This window comes from Chaetura pelagica, unplaced genomic scaffold, assembly GCF_000747805.2.
Source record: "Chaetura pelagica isolate M959 unplaced genomic scaffold, ChaPel_1.0 scaffold48, whole genome shotgun sequence".
In the NCBI taxonomy this organism is placed as follows: Eukaryota; Metazoa; Chordata; class Aves; order Apodiformes; family Apodidae; genus Chaetura; species Chaetura pelagica.
In genome coordinates, this window is record NW_009954241.1 from 2,076,360 (window position 1) to 2,096,430 (window position 20,071).

At 39.1% G+C, this 20,071-nt stretch overlaps 1 protein-coding gene across 1 annotated transcript in view; it reads right to left on the bottom strand.

Annotated features, from left to right (window-relative positions):
- The window catches only part of CCDC88C (coiled-coil domain containing 88C), a 97,383-nt gene that overhangs the window by 6,157 nt on the left and 71,155 nt on the right, over positions 1-20,071 (bottom strand). The window contains exons 15-25 of the mRNA XM_010003752.1: positions 19,227-20,066; positions 16,779-16,906; positions 15,833-15,974; positions 15,052-15,240; positions 14,514-14,675; positions 12,400-12,677; positions 8,019-8,162; positions 6,414-6,600; positions 6,020-6,165; positions 4,541-4,630; positions 3,469-3,710 (exon numbers count right to left, since the gene is read on the bottom strand). Of these exons, the coding sequence (XP_010002054.1) occupies positions 3,469-3,710; positions 4,541-4,630; positions 6,020-6,165; positions 6,414-6,600; positions 8,019-8,162; positions 12,400-12,677; positions 14,514-14,675; positions 15,052-15,240; positions 15,833-15,974; positions 16,779-16,906; positions 19,227-20,066 (2,548 nt within the window). The remainder of the gene's footprint in view (positions 1-3,468; positions 3,711-4,540; positions 4,631-6,019; positions 6,166-6,413; positions 6,601-8,018; positions 8,163-12,399; positions 12,678-14,513; positions 14,676-15,051; positions 15,241-15,832; positions 15,975-16,778; positions 16,907-19,226; positions 20,067-20,071) is intronic.

The window sequence follows — 20,071 nt, forward strand, 5'->3', positions numbered from 1 at the left end:
AAAGAGTGACAGAACTCACTGTCTTATTCAAAGAGAAATAATGCTGATTTGGAAGTTATTTAGCAGGACCTGCACACTCCACTAATTGCTTTCAGATTTAAACCTCTGCTGTGGTAAGAGCTTAGTCACTACAAGGTTAAAACTCTGCTGCTCTTATGATGCTCTGGTACAATGATTTTTAAGTGGAATTCCTGGGATCTTAGCATGAGAACAACAAAACTATCTGCTAGAATATTACTTAGATTCAGAAGGCTGAATACTTCTTTCCTAATGATGAGGTAGGTTTCTGTAATTTCTTGTAATGTGAATTAAATGCTTTAAGGCACACATACAACAAAATTTAAAGAACAGAAAACACCCTTAATGAGATGCAAGATTCTAGTTTTTCTATGTATTTCTATGAAGCACTCGCTTAATTAATAGTAGCTAAATGCTGAAAACATAGCAGAGGGCAGTGGTCAAAATAAGTTGCAGAGGCAACGGACAGACAGTTCAAAGCACAGAGCAGCAGCCAAGCTGTATCAGAGAAACAGACTGAGTTATTGTCATCTTAGATGACTCCTGAACCAGAAACAATGCTTTCTCCCACAGTCTGTGTGGGTTCCATGGCATTGAGCTGGCATTTTCTCACAGAACTGAGGTTTATGGCACACCTGTAGGAGCAATGACTAGCTAAAGCTTGCCATGCAAATCTCTGTTTCAGATAGACTTGGTAGATGCACTTAACACCTTCCATAGATGCCAGAACTATTAATTACCCTAGAGACAAACAGTCTCTACAAATCCCCAAACGGGCAGCAACAGGCTGCTGTGCCTTGGTTGTGCCAGAGAGGGACCACTTCTCAGAGTGAGAAAGATGAGATCTTCTGGACTCTCTCCTGAGCTCCATGTGGTGTATTGCCCATGCTGCATACATTTAACACAGAGTGGGGAATGGATCCACACTAATTTTAGAAGCCACCAGGTTGTGGCTACCATGCAATAAGAATTCTGGTCAATGGATCCATTATGGTTATTGCCAATCTTAAGTGAACAAATCTACTTTCTTCTTAAAAAAGCCCAAAACTGTCAAAACTGAAGCATCAGAAACTGAAACTTCAGCTCAATTCAAGATGAATTTTCATAGCTGGAAGTGTGAAATCCTGCTAAACAGCAGGTTTGAATGCAAATGTCAAGATACTTTGCAGAGAATAATTTTTCTCAGTAGCTTCCACTCTACATTCAAAGCTAGACTACTTAAAAGCAGACAAGGATGTTAAAAAACCTGCCATTTTTAGCATTTAGTAGCACAGAATATTGGAAAAATCTCCAGGATTTGAGACTGCATATATATTAATTTATATTTTAGTAGGACTACTACTGTAGAAAGCATAGCAACAGCACATCAATTCAGCACTTTAACTGGACACGATGCAAGTATGTGATTGCAAGAATATATCAAAGCACATAGCAACTTCACTTACTTATAACATGCACCACAGCCAATATACATACGCAAACTGTATGCCATGAAGTCCCCTAAAAATGTCCTGCATTGAAGAAATGATCCACAGTGTGCAATAGTGATTCATCTTCTACAGGAAAACTTAGGTCCATGTTCACTAATCTGTGCTTGTATTTAGAGTATTGTAAAGACATGCTGAGTGTTTCTATCAAGGTGTGTGTGCTTTTAAGGCACGTGGGATTTCTTTGATTGTTTTTTAAAAATATTTGTCTGACATAAATTAGGATAAATGATAAAGAGAAGGTGTTAGAAATTTCCCAATTCTGGGAAAGGAAGAGGGTCATTAGGAGAGGATGGGATGTCGGAAGAAGACCAGAACCGGAGCCGATTAGAGAGAGACTGATGATTCGATGGAGACTTAGGAGACTTTTCTTTATCCTTGATTTTGCTTCTCAAAAAGGCAATCTTTTTGCGCTGCGCAGCTAAATTGTTATCACCCAGGTATCCCAAAAAGAAGAAGAAAAAAAAGTAAAAAAACCCTTGTAAATAAAAATTGAAGTAGCTTAAAACAGATCAAAGACTACACAACCAGTAACAGGCTAAAAAAAAAGACTCAACACATGTATTTGAAGAACTAACTGATGTATACTTAATCTGACTCAGATTAGCACATATACCTAAAATACAAGCAAGTCCATTACAAAACCACTGTTGGATCACTCAAAAATATTTTTACTTAATAAAGTAAAATCAAATAGGTGTGCACATTACTTATTGGTAATATACCCCAATTTCCCAGATATCTTCTAGACTTCAATGGTGATGCTCATCACGTCAACATAATCACATTTCATGTAACATCAAAAAGATTGAAGCCCCAGAGACTTTCTATTATCTCGGGTAGTCCATGAGGGCCTTGTTCTGTGGAAACCCAAGCTCAAATTCCTATTCTCTGTCTGCATGATAAATACTTAACATCCCCTGGAATCACATAGATGATCTGAGACATACATTTTTATTTTAAATGAATCAATAACCTCAAGGAATTAGAATGGAGAAAGGGAAATATAAAACCCAACCAAAACAAAATCTTCAGCTAGACAGACACTTGCAGCAGTTTATAACAACAGTTCTTCCCTCCTCAGCTGCTCCTTCTGCTTTCCACACTCTCCAGTGGGAATACAGGAATTATTAGTTAAGGATTAATTTAAAAACTACTTCTTGAAAAGTATTTCGGGAGGAGAATGATCTATATATAGCAGCTGACAGAAATTATCTCAATAGAATAAGCAAGTCTTGGGATACATATTATCTTTAATAAAGATCACAGAATATTTATTTTAAGGCTCTTTTTTTAAATTCCCGTAATTACAAACACTTGATTTACTGTAAGCAATAACTAAAAAATAAAGAAACCATTCCATCTTCCCTATGTTCGCCTTAGAGTAGTAAACCAAATAATTTCATCATTTTAAATTAAGAAAGTCTTCCTTTGATTCTAAATCAAAACATGGTATCATATCCGCTAAGGTAATTAGATTACAATAAAATAGCGTTTTCGTTTATTTCTTTTGGCATGTGCGCCATCTACTGGCAGTGGTTGTAAGACCAGCTATTACCCATTTGAAGAAGAGCTGCTAATGAGCCATATAATACGGTTCAAATTTAAAATGCTTCATTGTAAAACCCCAGTAAAACAAGTATTTTTTCCAACTCACTCAGTAACATGCAATACATTTAATCAAATGAAGAAACTATATACAAAAGCTGAAGGGTGAAGTAGTAATAAAGGTAACAAAGGAACAAACTGAACTAATGACAAAACAAGAAGTCCCCACCTTTTAATTTGCTGAAGTTTTTTTTTAGTTTAGAGGGGTTTTGCCTACTAAAAACACCTAGCTTACTAAAAAAGGCATCTAAATCAGAATGTGTTGGAGTATTAATATATCCTATGTATTAAATATTTTTAAAATATTTTTTAAAAATACTGTTCAGCTTATGTTTTTAAACTGGGCATTCCTTACCTTTGTTTGAAGAACTGCCAGGATTCTCTCTCTCTTCCATAGAATTTGACCCTTGAGAAGTATTATCCTGAGTCTCCTGTTTATGTTTCAGTTTTTGGGAGGCAGATGGAGAATTTACTGTCTCTGGGGAATCAGAATGCCATGGAGGGCTTCCTGCTGCTGTTTTCAACCGCTCCCTTGTAGCCTCCTTCTTTGGCTTGATTAGTTTGACTAAGGCTCTGGCTCCAATCCAGTGGTTTTTCCTGAAAAAGCAGGTTTTGTGAATGGGATTCCTAAAACACTAAGAAATACTCCCTGAAGAAGTTTACAGCTGTGCTAATGCCATCAAGCCATCCTACATTTGTATTTGTTTACTGTAATGAATTATCTGGAAAGATGCAGCAATAATTTAAAAAAATTTGAGATCCATTTTTCTCGCAAAGTCAAAATTATTTTACAGAAATATTTCTTCAGCATGAGAAATGTGAGAAGGGCAACTGTTCCCTCTGCTAGAAATCTAAATTACACCTCTGGACCCACATAAGACATTTAACAGTGTGAAAACTCTACTACAGGAACAGATTAAGAAGAAATTAAAACTGCTTTAAAGATGAACCCCTCTCTTTGCTAAGTCTATCAATCACAACTATACATGGTGGAATTAGCTTGGCTCTTTTTTTTTGTTGTTCTTAATACAATTTTTTAAGGCCTTTCTCTCCAATGGACTGTTTATCCCCGTTGGAAAGGGCAGCTCTGGAAGCTCCTGCTGCTGCTTAGTCACCTCTTTGGGGGTCCCTCCACTCTGCTAGGGACAAAGCCATTACACATCAGGGCAAAGTGGCTCTTTTCCAACTAATACTGTTTCAGATGCCAGTATTAAAACAGAGGGCCCAGCAGAGGTCCTGCACTCTAAACTGACACAACCCGCTGTAAGACAACCTGTTGCTTCAGGGAATGGCTTGCAAAGCGAGAGTGAAGTGATGATGACACTGCCCTTTATTTCAGATGAAATGTGTTCTCTCCAGTTACAGAAAGCCCTTTCTCACCCCCACAAATCTGTACAATAGCAGAACTTAACCCGTATGGTACTTACTTTTTTGGAGTAGGATCATAAAACTTGTACTGATCCATTATCTTCTCTTCAAGTTTTTCCTTGTGTCTCCTTAAGGCATTCAATTTATCACTGTAAGGGGGAAAAGTACATTCTGAACCATCAACATGAAATTGCACATAATCAAATAATGGAAGACCAAAAGTCATCAAGAGAGGAAAGAGACTGAGATACATTCCTATCACAGAACCTTCATAATGCTACTGAGCATCTTCAGTGTCTGTTTAGAGAGGACAAATACAAAAGTGTACCAAACTTACCAATGGGTGATTTTTGTGCAATGAGCATGAAAGGTGAAAGAACAACAGTAGATTGGTGCTAGATTACTCACTGATATCTCAGGCAGAGTTTGTCTGGTGAGTATTAAGATTAATGTTGGTTTGTTTTTTGAAAATTCGTTTACCAATTGTTCAGATCACTGACAATTACACAAGAGTTAAGATTCTTACATAGTATGAACTTCTTGTCTACATGATAACTGGGTATTTGATTCCTGTTTTACTTACTCTCTTGTAACTAGAGAAATAAGTAATGTTTAATCTTTTTAAGATTACTAAGGTCCCCTACAAGCAGTATAAAAGCACTTTCAGAAAGTGTCATGTAATCTTCTATTTATTTTTTTAATTCGTTATTTTATTTATCTAAATAGTGGATGTTAGCAAATCTTTTTTCATTCAAGTAGTAGTTCTCATGTACCTCCACCACAGAACTGTCAGACACCTGGATAAATATGCTTAGAGTACATTTGAACTGTATTCAGCAAATATCAGAAAACAATTTCTAACATTTCAACCATATAATCCAATACTGAAATAAAACTTACTCAGTAGGTCCCACATCATCCTGAACTGCTTTGACTAAAATTCTTGGGATTAAGAACACTTTCCTTCTTTCTTTTATAACCATAAGAGAAATTCACTGCAGTGAGAACAGATTCTTTGTACATGTATAATGTTTAAACAGGGTGTCTCACTAAAGTGTGTCACCACGTGCATAGGGGATGCAGGGATGTATATTGACACTTGCACCCTTAAAAACATCATCAGAGGGAGTATTTCTTATGATGTAAATGAAAAGATGAGGAGTATATTTGTTTTTTTCCAGGGATCAAATATAGAATGACTCTTTTAAGACCAAATTTTTGTTGCAATGCAGCTGTATTAAAAGCTCTTCAGAAATCCCTGAGCAGTACCACTGGGTTTACCATTCCTTCTTTTATAACTAAGCTTTCTACATGAGTTCACTTACATTATTTGAAAAGAGCTGTGTTTGTCCAAATGTCTCCCTCTGAAACATCACCTTTTCTAGCCTTTTCTAGCCAAATATCAAGTCAGTGTCCTGGTTTGAGCCAGGATGAAGTCATACCCCTGCCTGTCCTCCTCCTACTGATAGATGATTTGTATTTTATGTTTGTCTAGATGACTTTCTGGGATTTCACAAATTAAATGTCTAGTTTCTTACATGTACTGTTTCTGTTCTTCATGATACTGCTCCTTGTTCTCCATATTCTGCTCCAGTAACATCTGATTTTGCTGGCTCAACATCTGAATCTGACTCAGGAGATGATGATTTTCTTCTTCCAGATTTCCCTTTAGACGGGACAGCAGCTGTTAAACAAGACAGATTAATCTTTCCTCTGTATCTGGCTTCCCTGGAAGTGCACCATAATCAATCTAGCACAATAGCACAGACACCTAGGATACGAATTGATAAACTTCAAAGTATATGGGGGTGTTCTTATGACCACATAGCTTGACCTTCTAGATGGAGTGTGCCAAGAACTCTGCACAACGATTGGTAGCACTCTTAACAGGAGCCCAGCCCTGTATAGCTACACCCACCTATAGCTACTCACCTCACAGTGGTTATCTAGCTTGGTCAGAGAAATATCCATAGACTGGTGCTGTTCTTTCAGCTCATCATAGCGAGCCTGCCAACGATTCAGCTCCAGCTGAGAGTTGTTTAAGGAAGTTTTCAGCTCTTTAGTGTGTGAATGCAGCCCTTCATACTCTGCTTTTAGTTGCTTGTGCAAGAAATTCACCCTAAACACAAAGAAGCCAGCAAGCTAATGAAGGACACCCCACAAAAAGTACCTCACATTCAAAGATCACACCATCAGTGTGCAGCTGTCATTAAATCAAACATTAAGTTCTAAAGACTAGCTCCTACACACATTTTTATTCTAAGCATAGAATTATAAAATATTTCAAATTTACAAAAGAAGTGAAAGGAAAATAGATGAAACACAAAACTCCTATCTCCCCAATGTATAAGAAACATCACAAATTTTCTGAGGCACAATTATTTAAAGCATTTGGATATAAAGACAGCTGTATTTGGCACAAATAAACAACACACTCAAAATTTTTTTTCTGATGCATGAAATATGAGCATTAAAGTGCCCTGAACTGTGAGAGACTGTAAAGTGACACTGTGGCAGTCTTTTATAGCTTCTGGTAAATCTACAAATCATGAAGGCTCAAAATTAAACAAAAAGATAACTAAAAAAATATTAAGTTCTGTAACTGCTGATAAATTTAGCTAAGCCTTGCTCTCTGCCAGCATTGCAATCAACGTTTTGCAACACCTTCCCTTGTCCCTAGATACTGAGTTGAAAACAGCAAGCTTAAGAAAACCTCCTTTGCAGAGTTCTATAATGCTCTAAAGTACATTACAGTTGGGACAACATATGAAATTTTAGTGACTAAACTTACCATGTTATTTTAAAATATGATTCAACTGACATTGTTACAACTTGGTATGACCTTGGCCCCTTATTTGTACCAAACTATTTCTCAAAATGCCTTTGTACTACAGTATGAACAGTGGCATTGAACACCAGTTCAGGTATAATGGAGAGAGCCTCAGAAGAGATACAGGTTGGGAGAGGGGATGTTTTAGTGCTGAATTATGTAAAGTTCAGGTGCTAGCTCAGAAAAGGGGCTTTGACATTAAAGCAGTTACCCAGTGATTATATAAATCACTAATCTCACTTTTAATAGCAATAATCAGGTCTCTTCCAAGTATTAACAAATGGCAGCAGCTTTCTCTGGGCAGCAGAAAATAAACAGCAATGGTAACTCCCAGAACTAAGTCACATGGTGTAAAAAACACAACACTCTTAAGGGAAAAAAACACAAACTAGGTAGAAACTATTCCATGCAACTCTAGAAATTATTGGGGGTTTGGGTATTTGTAGTACTATTTAAAAGAAAACTTGCGAACAACGCATGACAGAAACACTTGCAAACAAAACTACACAGGGAAGCTTATTTTAAATAAGCAAAAGTCTCAGGATCAGAACATGTCTGAAGCAGCAAGCAACAGTATCTGTCGACAGTATCCATGAAACTGATAATTTTCAATTAAACACATTTAACACAACACAGCAAAACAGCAGTGTGTTTTGCATATCTGACTTCTTAACAATATATACAAGAACTTAGCGAGGGAACCATACCTGTCCAGTTCCTCCCTCAGCTTCTGATTTTCCCCAGTGGTTACTGCATTTGATCTCCTCTCTTGTTGCAGAACTTCTCTCTCAGTTTTTAAAACCATTTCCATCTCTTCCAGTTCTGCCTTGTGTTTCATTAAACTGTTATATCTGCAAAGAGAAGAGCAGTGTACTCTCAGCTTTCACTTAAACATTTTTATTCCTCTAGTTTTAGTTTTTTAATCAGTAAGACCAGAAAGGACAACCAGAAAGGACTTTTTTTTCCTGCCTGCTTAGTTTACTATGTTTGATATGGTTAAAAACCTACCAAGGCTGAATAATTCCAAACTTTGAATGGAAATTTAGTTTAGTCTATAAGTCAAAAGGGAGGCTTTTAGAAAAAAACATAATAATTTTTTAAGCAAAGTGGAATGCAATTGCCGGAATCTTATTTCAATTCCAGATTCTGATCATTTGGAGAGTCTCCAGGGAAAGTGGAAACCGCACCATTAGCCTGGAATCCCATTCACAAATATCTGTCTATGGCAGGTTTTAAAAACTTGACTAAAAAGCAGAAAGCAAGAATCAAAAAGCAACAAGAAAGCAGTGGAATGAACAACAGTTTATTAAGTAATGACCTAGTGCATATTAGGTTATATACGTAGGTAACAGTATCCTGCATAGGTAATGATCTCCAGCATATTCCAGACAGATGATGAGGCTAGGATCACAGTGAACAGCAAAACACCTTTAATCAAGGGCTGACCCACCTGCTTGTTCTCTAGTGAGAAACCCAAGAGCAACACTAGTGTTCATATCCAGGCCTCCAGTGTTACTTGGTTTAAACAATTTGTGCATAAATCATTCAGATGGGGAGATGGGCAGAGACAGAGGGCAGATGCCATCAACTATGTCTCTAATTTCCATCTCTGGAATACTAAAACAACAAATGTGTGGAACAACTCCCCTGACACCTGGCACAGGCATTGATTAGGCAGGCTCAGCCTCCCCAAGCTGCTCCCCACCTGCATTCAGAAACACTGCAAAGAAGGAGGTGGCTTGAGACCACTGGTGCAATGAACATCAAAAGTCATCAGCACATTTTTCTGTGACTTCGATAAAAGGATATTGTGCCAAAATATCCCTGGCCAGAAACACCTTGTCAGTCATGGAGAAACATCCTTCTAAATAATTTTTAAACAGCAACCAGGGGGAAGATGTGGCATTGCTTGGAAAAGCTAGAGAGAACAATCCTCTTTCTGCGACTCTCATCCCAGTGGAGATGAATGCAGAGCACAGTTACTCTGCAGTTATGAAAACTTCTAAATATAAACAAAAGCAGCAGACAGCACCAGATACACAGACTCCTGCCAACTTTTCTTTCAGGCTACCATTCCCTTCATCCCAGGGTCAAATTACAGTCTGTCCCAAAAAGCAGTCCATTGAAGGGCCACACAGAAAAGTACCTGTCTCCCAGACAAAAGCTGCTTTTTACTATTCATTCCCAGTAAGCGCACTGGAGTTTAATTAACCTTATTTATTTGGGTTTCTTCCTCCATTTTTCTCCAGGACATTTCAAATTCAATGTCTGTACAACAAATGGAAGAACCTGAAAGCAGAGAATGGTTTCACATCCAGCTCCAAAAAGGATTTAAGAAAGACTGCATGCCAGTCCATAGTCTGCAAAGACAAACTCTGCAGTCAGTCCCTTGGCAGAGATTTCCATGGCTTCCTCTGCAGAAACTGTGTTGTGAATATTTTTGCCATTTCTGTATGAACGGGATACTTAATTCATTTTTTTCCAAGTCTTCTGTTTTTAAAGAGGGCTACTTAGAATGAAGCAATGTACTGGTCCAGTTTTAGCAGCTTGGCCCAGCTCCACATACTGCCTTTGAGTCTGAGAACCCCTGAGGCAGACCATAGCTGCTCCCCTAGATGTTAGCAGAAAGGTAATAAAGAGGAGATTGTTTGCAAAAATGCAAGTGATTCTTCGTCTCAGCTATGGTAAAAAGCATGTGGCAAAAGAAATCCAGAAAAGATGTACCAGCCATCACTGGTAACTTAATAATACAAGTCTCTGCACTATGTAACCCTTCACAGCAGGGATTCTGTTTTTTCCAGTGTCTCTGGAGGATTAGACTTCTCCAGACTAAGCCACAAAGAAACACCCAAAGATCTGCTAATCACTTGTAGCTAGTAAATAACTACCACTCTGTAGTAATGTGCAAGCAATTTAAAAAATGCAGAAGACTGCATTCACCGAGATGGTCAGCCAAACACTGCAGAGCCATGAAACTGCTGTTAATGATAAATGATCCTAACACACTTACTCTCCTTTTCTTGCACAGTTAAACCCTCATGTCTGTGGCTTGCTGGTTTATGACAGGCCATTTCACTGCAGTTATACAGAACCCATTATTAAATCCCCACTGCAGTGCTAATACTGTGCAGACAGAGCCAATGGAGGTTTAATGAAGTTTGCTCAGGTGCAGAAAATGCTCTGTGGTCAGAATGCATCTGAGTGAACTACACAAACCTTGGGGATCTTGGCTGTACACAGTGTTAGAAGCACAAGCTAACTGAAGTAGCTGTGGATTTTTCTAGATGAACTGCAGTCACAGGTTTGTGCAGGAGTGCAATCCTGCCTTAAGCAACATAGTTGGTGACAGCATTGTAATCACAGTTAAGAAAAAACAATTACCTCGGAGCTGGGACAATCAAAACCTGTGTGTTAGACACTGCACAAGCAAACTTCTTGGCTGCACTGAGCTGCTTTGAGAAAATTTAGCAGGTGGTTCATTCTAGCTGAAGTTGGAAGTTAGATCTTTCATCTTAGCAGTTAAATGCCTCAGAGAGGCAAAAGAAAATTGTTTTCTTACAGCTGTTTTTCTACCTTTCTCCCTTCTGCTCCCTCAGCCAGCTGAACTGCATACAGCACACGATGGAGGGAAAACAAAAACATACATACAAAAATAGTGACTTGTCTCTTTTTTTCTGACAGCCAAATGGAAACACAGGCTGTCCTTGGACAAATCACCTTGATAAGTATCTTTAGAGACTGATCGGCTGAGGAGGGCACTGCACTCTTAAAACTGCCAAAATCAAACTGCTTTGAGAATAAAAAAGGCAACCATCTGCTTCCTTGCAACACCTCTCACTGGCAGCCCCATCTTGGTAACAGACAGTCCAAACTGTTAATGTTTACAATGGTGATCCAAGTACACCTCACTGGAGATAATCTACTTCTATAAGATCACTTTTTTCCTTAGACTTGAACTATTTAATAATTGGTACTCCTCAAGAAATAATGAACCCAGCAAAGTGCCTCAACACACCACAGTATGATAATCTGAAGCAAAGCCTCATTCAATGAGAACCATTAATCAGTCTGAGAGAGACTTGGTAAGTAGGAACAGGGTCTGAGTAATCACTTACAGCTCATTTAGTTGACAGTCAAGCAGCTGTCCTGTCACACAGCCCTGGTGGTTATTTTAATCACAATAGGTTAATTTCTGTATTTCATCAAAATCTACCACGCCTTGTATTGCCAGCTCCTTAGGCTTTGGGAAATAAATGTTTAGCACCAGTCTTTAGTCCACCTTCAAAGATCACCATTGACTTGCTCTGAATACAGCTCGTGGCCTTGAACAGAAAACCAACCTCAATACAGATATTTTGAGGAAAATCACCAAGCTGTATAAGAGAAAAGTTTTGAGGGGTAGGCAGAGCAGCATTTATGTAGTAGTACATTATATACATTGTTTGATCCATGCACAACTGTCAGAAAAGGACAGTGACTAGAGACTAAACAATAAACAAATGACACTGATGTCACAATTCAATTGAAGGGCCTGAAGCAAAAGCCTTAGACTGAGAGAACTAGAAGAAAACAAATAATGCATCACTATTTAATAACTAGCTCAATATGGCTTCCTTCAGGAAGCCTCCTTTGTCATGAGGTTGAAGCCACACATGACCTTCAATTGTTTAAATTTCTCAAGATACATACTGCTCACACATATTACCTAAGTGACTTGCAGACCTTGTTGTGTGACTAGAAAAGACACTCCACACAGCAGAACTGGGAGAAACTTTTTAAGGCTGCATGTTACTATAGCACAGATCCTTAAATGTAGTAAAGGTATTTAAAAGCTATTTCTGACAAAGCATCCCCAAGACCCAGTCCCATGTTTGCTAAGTATCACCAGTCATCTACGGTCTGCCATATTTAGTGGCCTAAAATCTATAGCTTTGCAAACACTTTATCTCATCTCATCATGACAGCAAGAATGAGAAGACAGTTTTTTAGGGAAACTATTTAATAGTTTCTGTTTGTAATTGCTGACCAACATTTAAGCCTATGACATGGGCACATTCAGGTTACACCACACCCGAGCAGCAAGCGTACCTCTCACCCAGACCTTTGTGCTCCAGATCCAGGTTTTTGTGTAATGCTTTCAGGCAGCTGTGCTGGTTTATTAGCATTTCATATTCTGCAGACTGCCGCTCATGCAGCGCAGCAAGGTGCTCGTGGTCCTGAAGCAAAGACTCATACTCAGCTTTCAGCTGCTCCTTCTGTTTCAGTAGATTTTCATTCTCATTCTCCTTGGCTGTCTGCTGGTTTTGGAGTAAAGTATTCTGGGCCATCAGTGAAGCACTCTGGGAGCTGAGGGTTGAATTTTCTACCTAAATTTTCTCAAATAAAAAGCAAGTATTACTTATTAGCACCTACTGGTACACTAAATATGTGCAGGAGCTTGTACCTATATAGAATGAATCAAGAATGCATCCATTGTTTTGCAGACTTAAGATCTCTATGGACACTTTGGCATAATTTTGGTATTACTGCAGGTAGTATGCACCATATAAAGCCATTCTATCAATGGTCTGGAAAGTATCAGGATAACCTCTTCACTGAAAAAAACACATACTAGCAGAAGCTCTTGAGCGCAAAGACTGAGATGAGCTGTAATTGTCAGAGATGCAGTTGATTTGACTATCATGTGCAAAGCTGAAGTTGCCTCATGTTTGTGTACAAGTACTAAAATCTACTCAAACGTAAAAACTTTAACTGCACCACAATGTATGGGGGCAGCACCCCTAACAAATCTAATTTCAACAGATACATTCATTTAACATTTACCATAAATTTTATATGTTGTTTGTATACTTCAGTTGAACGTGAGGAAAAAGTAGAAAAAAAAAATTAGAGCTAATCCAATGTTGTCCTTAAAAACTGTTCTCTTTCTCAAGCTAAGATTATTTTGTCAAAATTAAAGTAACATTCAGGAGCATCTGTTTTCCACTGGCAACTGACATTTTGTCTGAAAGTGTGAAAATTCTGACTGGACCCCATTGCTACAATTTCTCTCAGGAGCTGACTTGTGTCCACTTCCCACTTCTTCCAAGCTCTTTCACAGGCACGGGACTAAGAGAAAAAAAATCACAGAATCATAGAAATAGGTTATTATAGAATCATCCTGGCTGGAAGGGACCTTGAAGATCATCAAGTCCAACCATAACCTAAATCCCTCTACCATAACCTGATTTACCCATTCAGTGTTTAAATCATGTCACTAAACACTGTATCTACATTTCTTTTAAATACTTCCAGGGATGGTGACTCCACCACCTCCCTGGGCAGCCTGTTCCACTGTCCAACCACTCTTTTGATAAAGAAATTCTTTCTAATATCCAGCCTAAATGTCCCCTGGAGCAGCTTCGGGCCATTTTCTCTCATCCTGTCATTATTCACTTGAGAGAAGAGGCCAACTCCCACCTCACCACAACCTCCTTTCAGGTAGTTGTAGAGAGCAATGTGGTCTCCCCTCAGCCTCCTCTTCTTCAAACTAAACAAGCCCAGTTCCCTCAGCCTCTCCCCATAGGACTTATTCACCAGACCTTTCACCAGCCTTGTTGCTCTCCTCTGGACATGCTCCAGCAACTTGATATCCTTCATGTAGTGAGGGGCCCAGAACTGCACACAGTACTTGAGGTGTGGCCTCAACAGTGCCCAGCACAGGGGCACGATCACCTCTCTACTGCTGCTGCCACACTATTCCTGAGGCAGGCCAGGATACCGTTGGCCTTCTTGGCCACCTGGGCACACTGCTGGCTCATGTTAAGTCGGCTGTCCACCAGCACCCCCAGGTCCTTCACCACCATCGAGCTATCCAACCACTCATTCCCAAGCCTGGGGTTGTTGTGAACAAATGAACCAAGAACTTTTATTCCATACATGCAACTCTGGAATAACACACCTAGATTTTGCTGTATTGATTTAAAAATTTTCTCTTTAAATAACTACCTTCTTAATGAAGATAGCCACCAGATATTAGCTACTGAGTCAATTTCCCTCCTAGCTTTGAGAAATTCAGACCTCAAACTAAGATTGACCTTATTGGTTCCATCTTTACCTCACACTACATCAGCCTAACACAAACGTTTTCTTATTAGCTGTCATCTCCATACTACTATAATCAAATTCCATCTCCTAGCACAGAGGTGCCAGGCTGTTCTGACCTGGAGTTTGGCCGTCTGCGTCTGCAGAGCAGTGTTGTGCTCCTGAAGGAAGATGTTTTGCTTCTGTAGTGTCAAGATCTGATTGTTGAAGGAGCCATTCTGTGCTTCCAAATGTTTCAGCTGTTCTTTAAGCAGCTGCTTCTCAGTGTGCAGGGCTGCATTCTGAAAGAGAGATAGTGCTGAAGGGGTGACAGGAAGAAATGAAACAGCTGTCCTGATCATTTAGAGATGACAAGCAATTAGTGATGATAATTCTGCAACAAATGTCCAAAAGCAAACTCTTCCCAGTATTAAATGAAGGTAGGACAGATGTTATACATAGTATACATAGTATTAATTCCTGCAATGCTGTTACACAAGACATATAAAGCATTAAAGTCCCGTGCACTACTAAGAGACACTTGAGGAACTTGGTAGACTTATGTGCTCTAGGAAACTCACCAGATTTCTATAAACAGAAAAATCCAGTTCCCAGCAACCCACTCATAATTACAAGGGAAGTCTGAAGGATAACAGGAAGTAGAAGGAGAAAGCTTACATTCCTTTCCAGTTCAATTGCCCTGTCCTTCAGTTTCAGCAGCTCCATGGTAGCTTCTCGGTGTCCCGTTTCCAATTTCTCATTCATCTGGTGGTTGGGAATGAGCTTCTCTGCAGAATACCTCAGTGACTTCTGAGCATACTGCCCATCCTCTTGAGTCTCCTTAAGTGCATCAAAGTCCTTCTTTACCTGCAAAGTCAACAAACAACAACCTTAAACACTGACTTAAGAGTGGGATTTTATATTAATAATGACAGGATATGCAGTTCCCCTCTTGCACTGCAGAAACTTTAAGGGATTCAAGAACTAGTATCCTGACTTCACAAATGGGGAAGCTGAGACAGACAGGTGGAGGAATCCATGGCTCTTGGCCTCCAGTCAGGTGCCCTTTTGACTCAAGCTCACTGTCAGCTAACAAACAGGCTGTTCTTAGACAACATGTTTCAACTGCAGTCTTCCTCAGCCTACATTCTCATTAAACACAGCAGAAAAATAACACCACTGCAATGAAAAAAACATGGGAAACGAGATCTGCAAATAGGGAATACATAAAAAAAACCCTCAGTCATGCTCCCAGCACCACAATTTTGCTGAAATTGGTGCCATTATATAGAAAAGGACAAAATAAAGCAGTGCAATTGAAAAATATTTTTGGGAAGTGTAAGTATAGGGGGAGAGGGGGTGAGTAGAGATAATTTGTTCTTGCCTATTAAAAAAAAAATAAAAATAATGTAAATGTGCAGAATGACACTGAGAGCAATTAAAATTGTTAACCTCTTACCATATTTAGATCATTCTGTAACTGCTGGTTCAAGTTCAGGGAATCTTTCACTTGAGCTTCCAGCATTGCAATCTTTTCCTCCTTCACAGCTAGTGTTGTTCTTAGTGCCGATTCAGTTTTGCTCTCCAGAATCTTGTATTTTCTGAAAGAAATGAGAAAAGCTTTCCAATGTCTGCCACTAGGATATGAGTCACCATCTATATAGATTTCACCTTCACCCATTCCAAATCTCACAACATGTTATAGTACTTCTTCAGGAAATTTATTTCCTCTACTGCTGCAGATAGCTCCTGATATATAATAGCTTGTGAATCTGTGTTTGGAAAATCCCATCAGTTGGAAAGGAAACAACTTCTTGTGGCTCTTTTGTATATTCTTGACAAGGAAAACAATCTGCAGCAGATTCTAAAGGCTCCTATGAGATAGGTATGTTTCCCTAATTAAGTCTTAATAATAAGTAAATATACACGTGGTTCCATCTTTACACGTGGGCTGTTGGTGTTTCCTTGTTCATTTTTATAGGATTTGCAAGGAATTCCTTGCAATCAGGAATTTCTTAGGCAAAATCTTTATTATGTTAATAGGTGGTTGGATCACCAATTACACGTAGTAATAACAGACACTGTCTGACAGACACTATTCGTACTTGTAAAGAGAATATGAGGAGGTGTACACACTGCAACAGCTACCCAGCTACTCTGCTGGGGAGTAAAGGGGGACACTGGCTAAGATGGAGAGAGACAATGACATGTCTTCTTTCCATCCAAGAAGTTCTGCAAAACTTATACTGTCAAGTTTGCTACAGAAAAATATGCTTTATGTTCAAATTGGTGAGGGTATTTGTGAGTGAGAAAGATGAGAACCAAAAAGAAAGGCAAACAGCTTGAATTAGGCTGAGGAAAAGCCTGTAGAGTCAAAAGAATTACTCAGAGAGCTGTTTCCTTACATGTCGTCATTGCCATTGTCATCCTGTAGCAGGAGCTCTTTGTTCAGTCCTATCTTCTCCAGTTCCTGGCTCAGTTTGTCCAGCTCACTAGACAACTGTTGACTCTTCAGCTTCTCCAGGACCAAATCCTGTAAACAGCACTTACTTGATTAGTCACTGTGCAAAAGGTGGTGATAATTATCCAGCACTTTTGGTGGGTTTTTTTAAAGTACTGACAAAGTAATTGGATAAATCCTAGTTCCATGAAGGTCAGCTAAACTTCATCAGTGACAGCTGAGTGCAGAACTAAACTGATTGCTTTTATCTATAGTTTACTTGGAATAAATCTGAAGAATGCTTCTTTTGGCCTTTGTCTCGCTTGCTGAACTGAATTACTTCTGCCAACGCTGGCAGCCTGCCCGCCTGCCAGCAGAGGCAGCTCAGGAGACATCCTGCCCTTGAGAAAAGGCTGCACGTCAGGGGACACCAGCAGAGGGAGTTCCCACCTCTCGGCTAGGACAAAAAGCCCTGCTTTTGAGCAGCCCAGCCCACGCTGGTGCACACACACTGACAGGGCTTCAGTGTGAAAGTTTCCTGAAATATTATGGTTAAGATGTCATTACCAAGTGACTTGGTAATAGCGCATTTTAACTACTGACTCTGAGTAAATTACTCATACACAGCATATTACTGCTAAAATTAAAAAAGCATAATTACATTGCCATGTAAGAGGGTGGACAGCTCTGGAGACTACATAGCATGGTTGCTTATTTTAGCATCTACTGTCCCATTCTGGTTTCATGTAGGTTTCTTTGGAAGAAACTTAAGTAGAACTAGACAAGGAAGTCACGTGAGGAGGAGATTTGATGAAGCTGTACCAGAAGGCATACTGGGACAACAATTTGCTGTTATTCCAGTAAAGTGGTCTGTGTGGACATGGCCTGAGAAGACGTGATACCAGCCTGCATGTTTAAAAAGGACAAATCATTTTTGGTGCATAGCCAAGTTCAAAGATTCCTACTATTCAAAGTTCTCTCAAAGGGAAATGTACCATAGAGAACCACATAGATCATGTTCCTACTCAAAAGTTTTCCTAAATAAGGCATGAGGAAAGATCAAAAGTTACTTACCTGAAGTTACACTTCAAGTAAGAAAAAAGTCCTGGATATCAAACATAAGCAAGAATAATTTTTTTTAAAAATACTTTGTTAAACATAAACTGTCGGCAATGAATAGTCCTCTGATACCACAAATTTAGATACATACTCATGCACATGGCAAGGCAGAAAAAAGGTAAGGTTAAGGTGAGTGCCAGTCTATGGTCTGTAAACAGGTCTCTGCAATATCCATGACCTGCTGAAAAATCTATTGAAAGTAACTACAGAAAAGAAGACGTGCAACTGTATGAGTCTGCACAACTGGAAATCTGCAGAAGTCTCAGAAGGGAAAGGTTGAAAAGAGGCCTTCTCAGAAATGCTACTATCCTGTCTATCTTTAAAGTAAGTTGGATAGAAATAAAATTTGGGACCATTTCAAATGTTTCTGATAAACTTTTTTCCCTTGTCCTCAAAATTAATACTAATGATTCAAAAACTAAAATAAAACTAAATCTTCAAGTCAGTAATTACCTACTGCATTACTCTTGCTAGACTTACTTATTTCACTGAGCTTATTTCATTGACTGTTTGCCTTTGAATGCTCTTTCACAGGAAATCCTGTTTCCAGCAGGACAACAGCAGGTGGGGCAGACAATGACAATTAGTTGGAATAACCTTATCTGCTTATAGGTCACTTAAGAGTGTCAGGTTGTGCCACACACATCATTAGTTTGCCTAATGTTAATTGTGCATTTTTAAAAAGATGACTACTAGGAAAAGTGGATTTACAGCTTTCTGCAGCTGAGAGAAGTGCTGAGAGATCACAGCTGCTTAACAGCTGAGCTGCTAAGCAAGCTCTCTCTCTGCATGGAGGCTTTTGGGATAACAAATGGTAGGTGGTTCTAAAGCAAAAACTAAGGGTTAGGGGCTTGTCATCTGGGATGGTTCTTGTCTTGTTTTAGAACATAGATGCTAATGTGTCCTCAAAAAGTACTCCAATTTCTACTCTTCAGAGCCAACCTCCCCTGCTGGACCTCTCACGTTAACAATTTTGCGGTCACAGGGTTAGATAAAGTATCAAAGTCTTTGGTTTACAGCTACCTGTCATGGTTTTGACCACATGGGAGCTGTGTTAAAACCCTATTCTGCATGAAAAAAAATATGTATTTTGGAGACAATGTGTTTCTGATCGCTGCAGTTTTTGGTAGGTTACACTTTCCAAGGTAACACTATCCAGTGGTGCCTGTTAAGGCCGTGAAGATCTCCTAGCTTCTGTCTTAGTCACGGAACAGCTGTCTCCTTTTAGTACTTCATAGAGCTGAAATAAAAAAACCCAGTATCATACTGAAACCAATGGTATTATTTTGCTTACCTCTCTCAATGTAGCTAGTGTTCTTTTATCAATTGTAACTTGTTTTAGGAGGTCTTTATTGTCCTTTTCAAATTCTTTCAGCTTATTAGATGAATCTCTGAATCGAGCAATTTCCTTTTCTAGTGTCTTGTTTTCTTTCTCAGCAACTGCCAACTTTACTGTACTATCATCCAAAATAGCATCTTTCAGCTCCACTTGCTGCCAAAGCCGTTTAGTTTCTTTCTCCAGCATTTTTTTGTCTTTCTCAAGTTGAGACACCTCCTGTTCTAGGGCTCTGTTCTCCTTTTCTAACCTTTCCAGCTGTTTGGCAGAAATCCTTAGCTCCTCAAGGTTTCTCTGGAGGATCTGATTTTCACTCTCCATTCCCTGTACTTCTTTTTCTAACTCCTGAATCTTTTTGCTGCTGTTCTCCACAATTTGCTGAAGTCTCTGGTTTTCAGAGTTGACACTCTGATAGCTTAGCTCCAGCCTCTCTGATTTCTTGCTCATTACTTTTAACATTTCCACATTCTTTCTTAAGTCCTCTTTCTCTCTCTCCAAATCTTTATTTTCTGCTTCTATTTGTGCCATTTTTGTGCTGGTAAATCTCATGGTCTCCACCACTCTCCTAAGCTCCAGATTTTCTTCATCCAATTGCTTGTTGTCCCTTTCCAGGTCCCCAAGCCGGATAGAAATATTCTGCAATGTGTCCAGAGATTTTCTTAGCTTCCTATTTTCCACTTCCAGATTCCCATTCTCCTGCTCAAGAACTTCCACTTTTTCTGTCACTATTTTCATTGCTGCTGCTTTCTTTGTGAGCTGTTCATTCTCCCTCTCCAGTCGATGGAGCTCTTTTTCCATCTTTT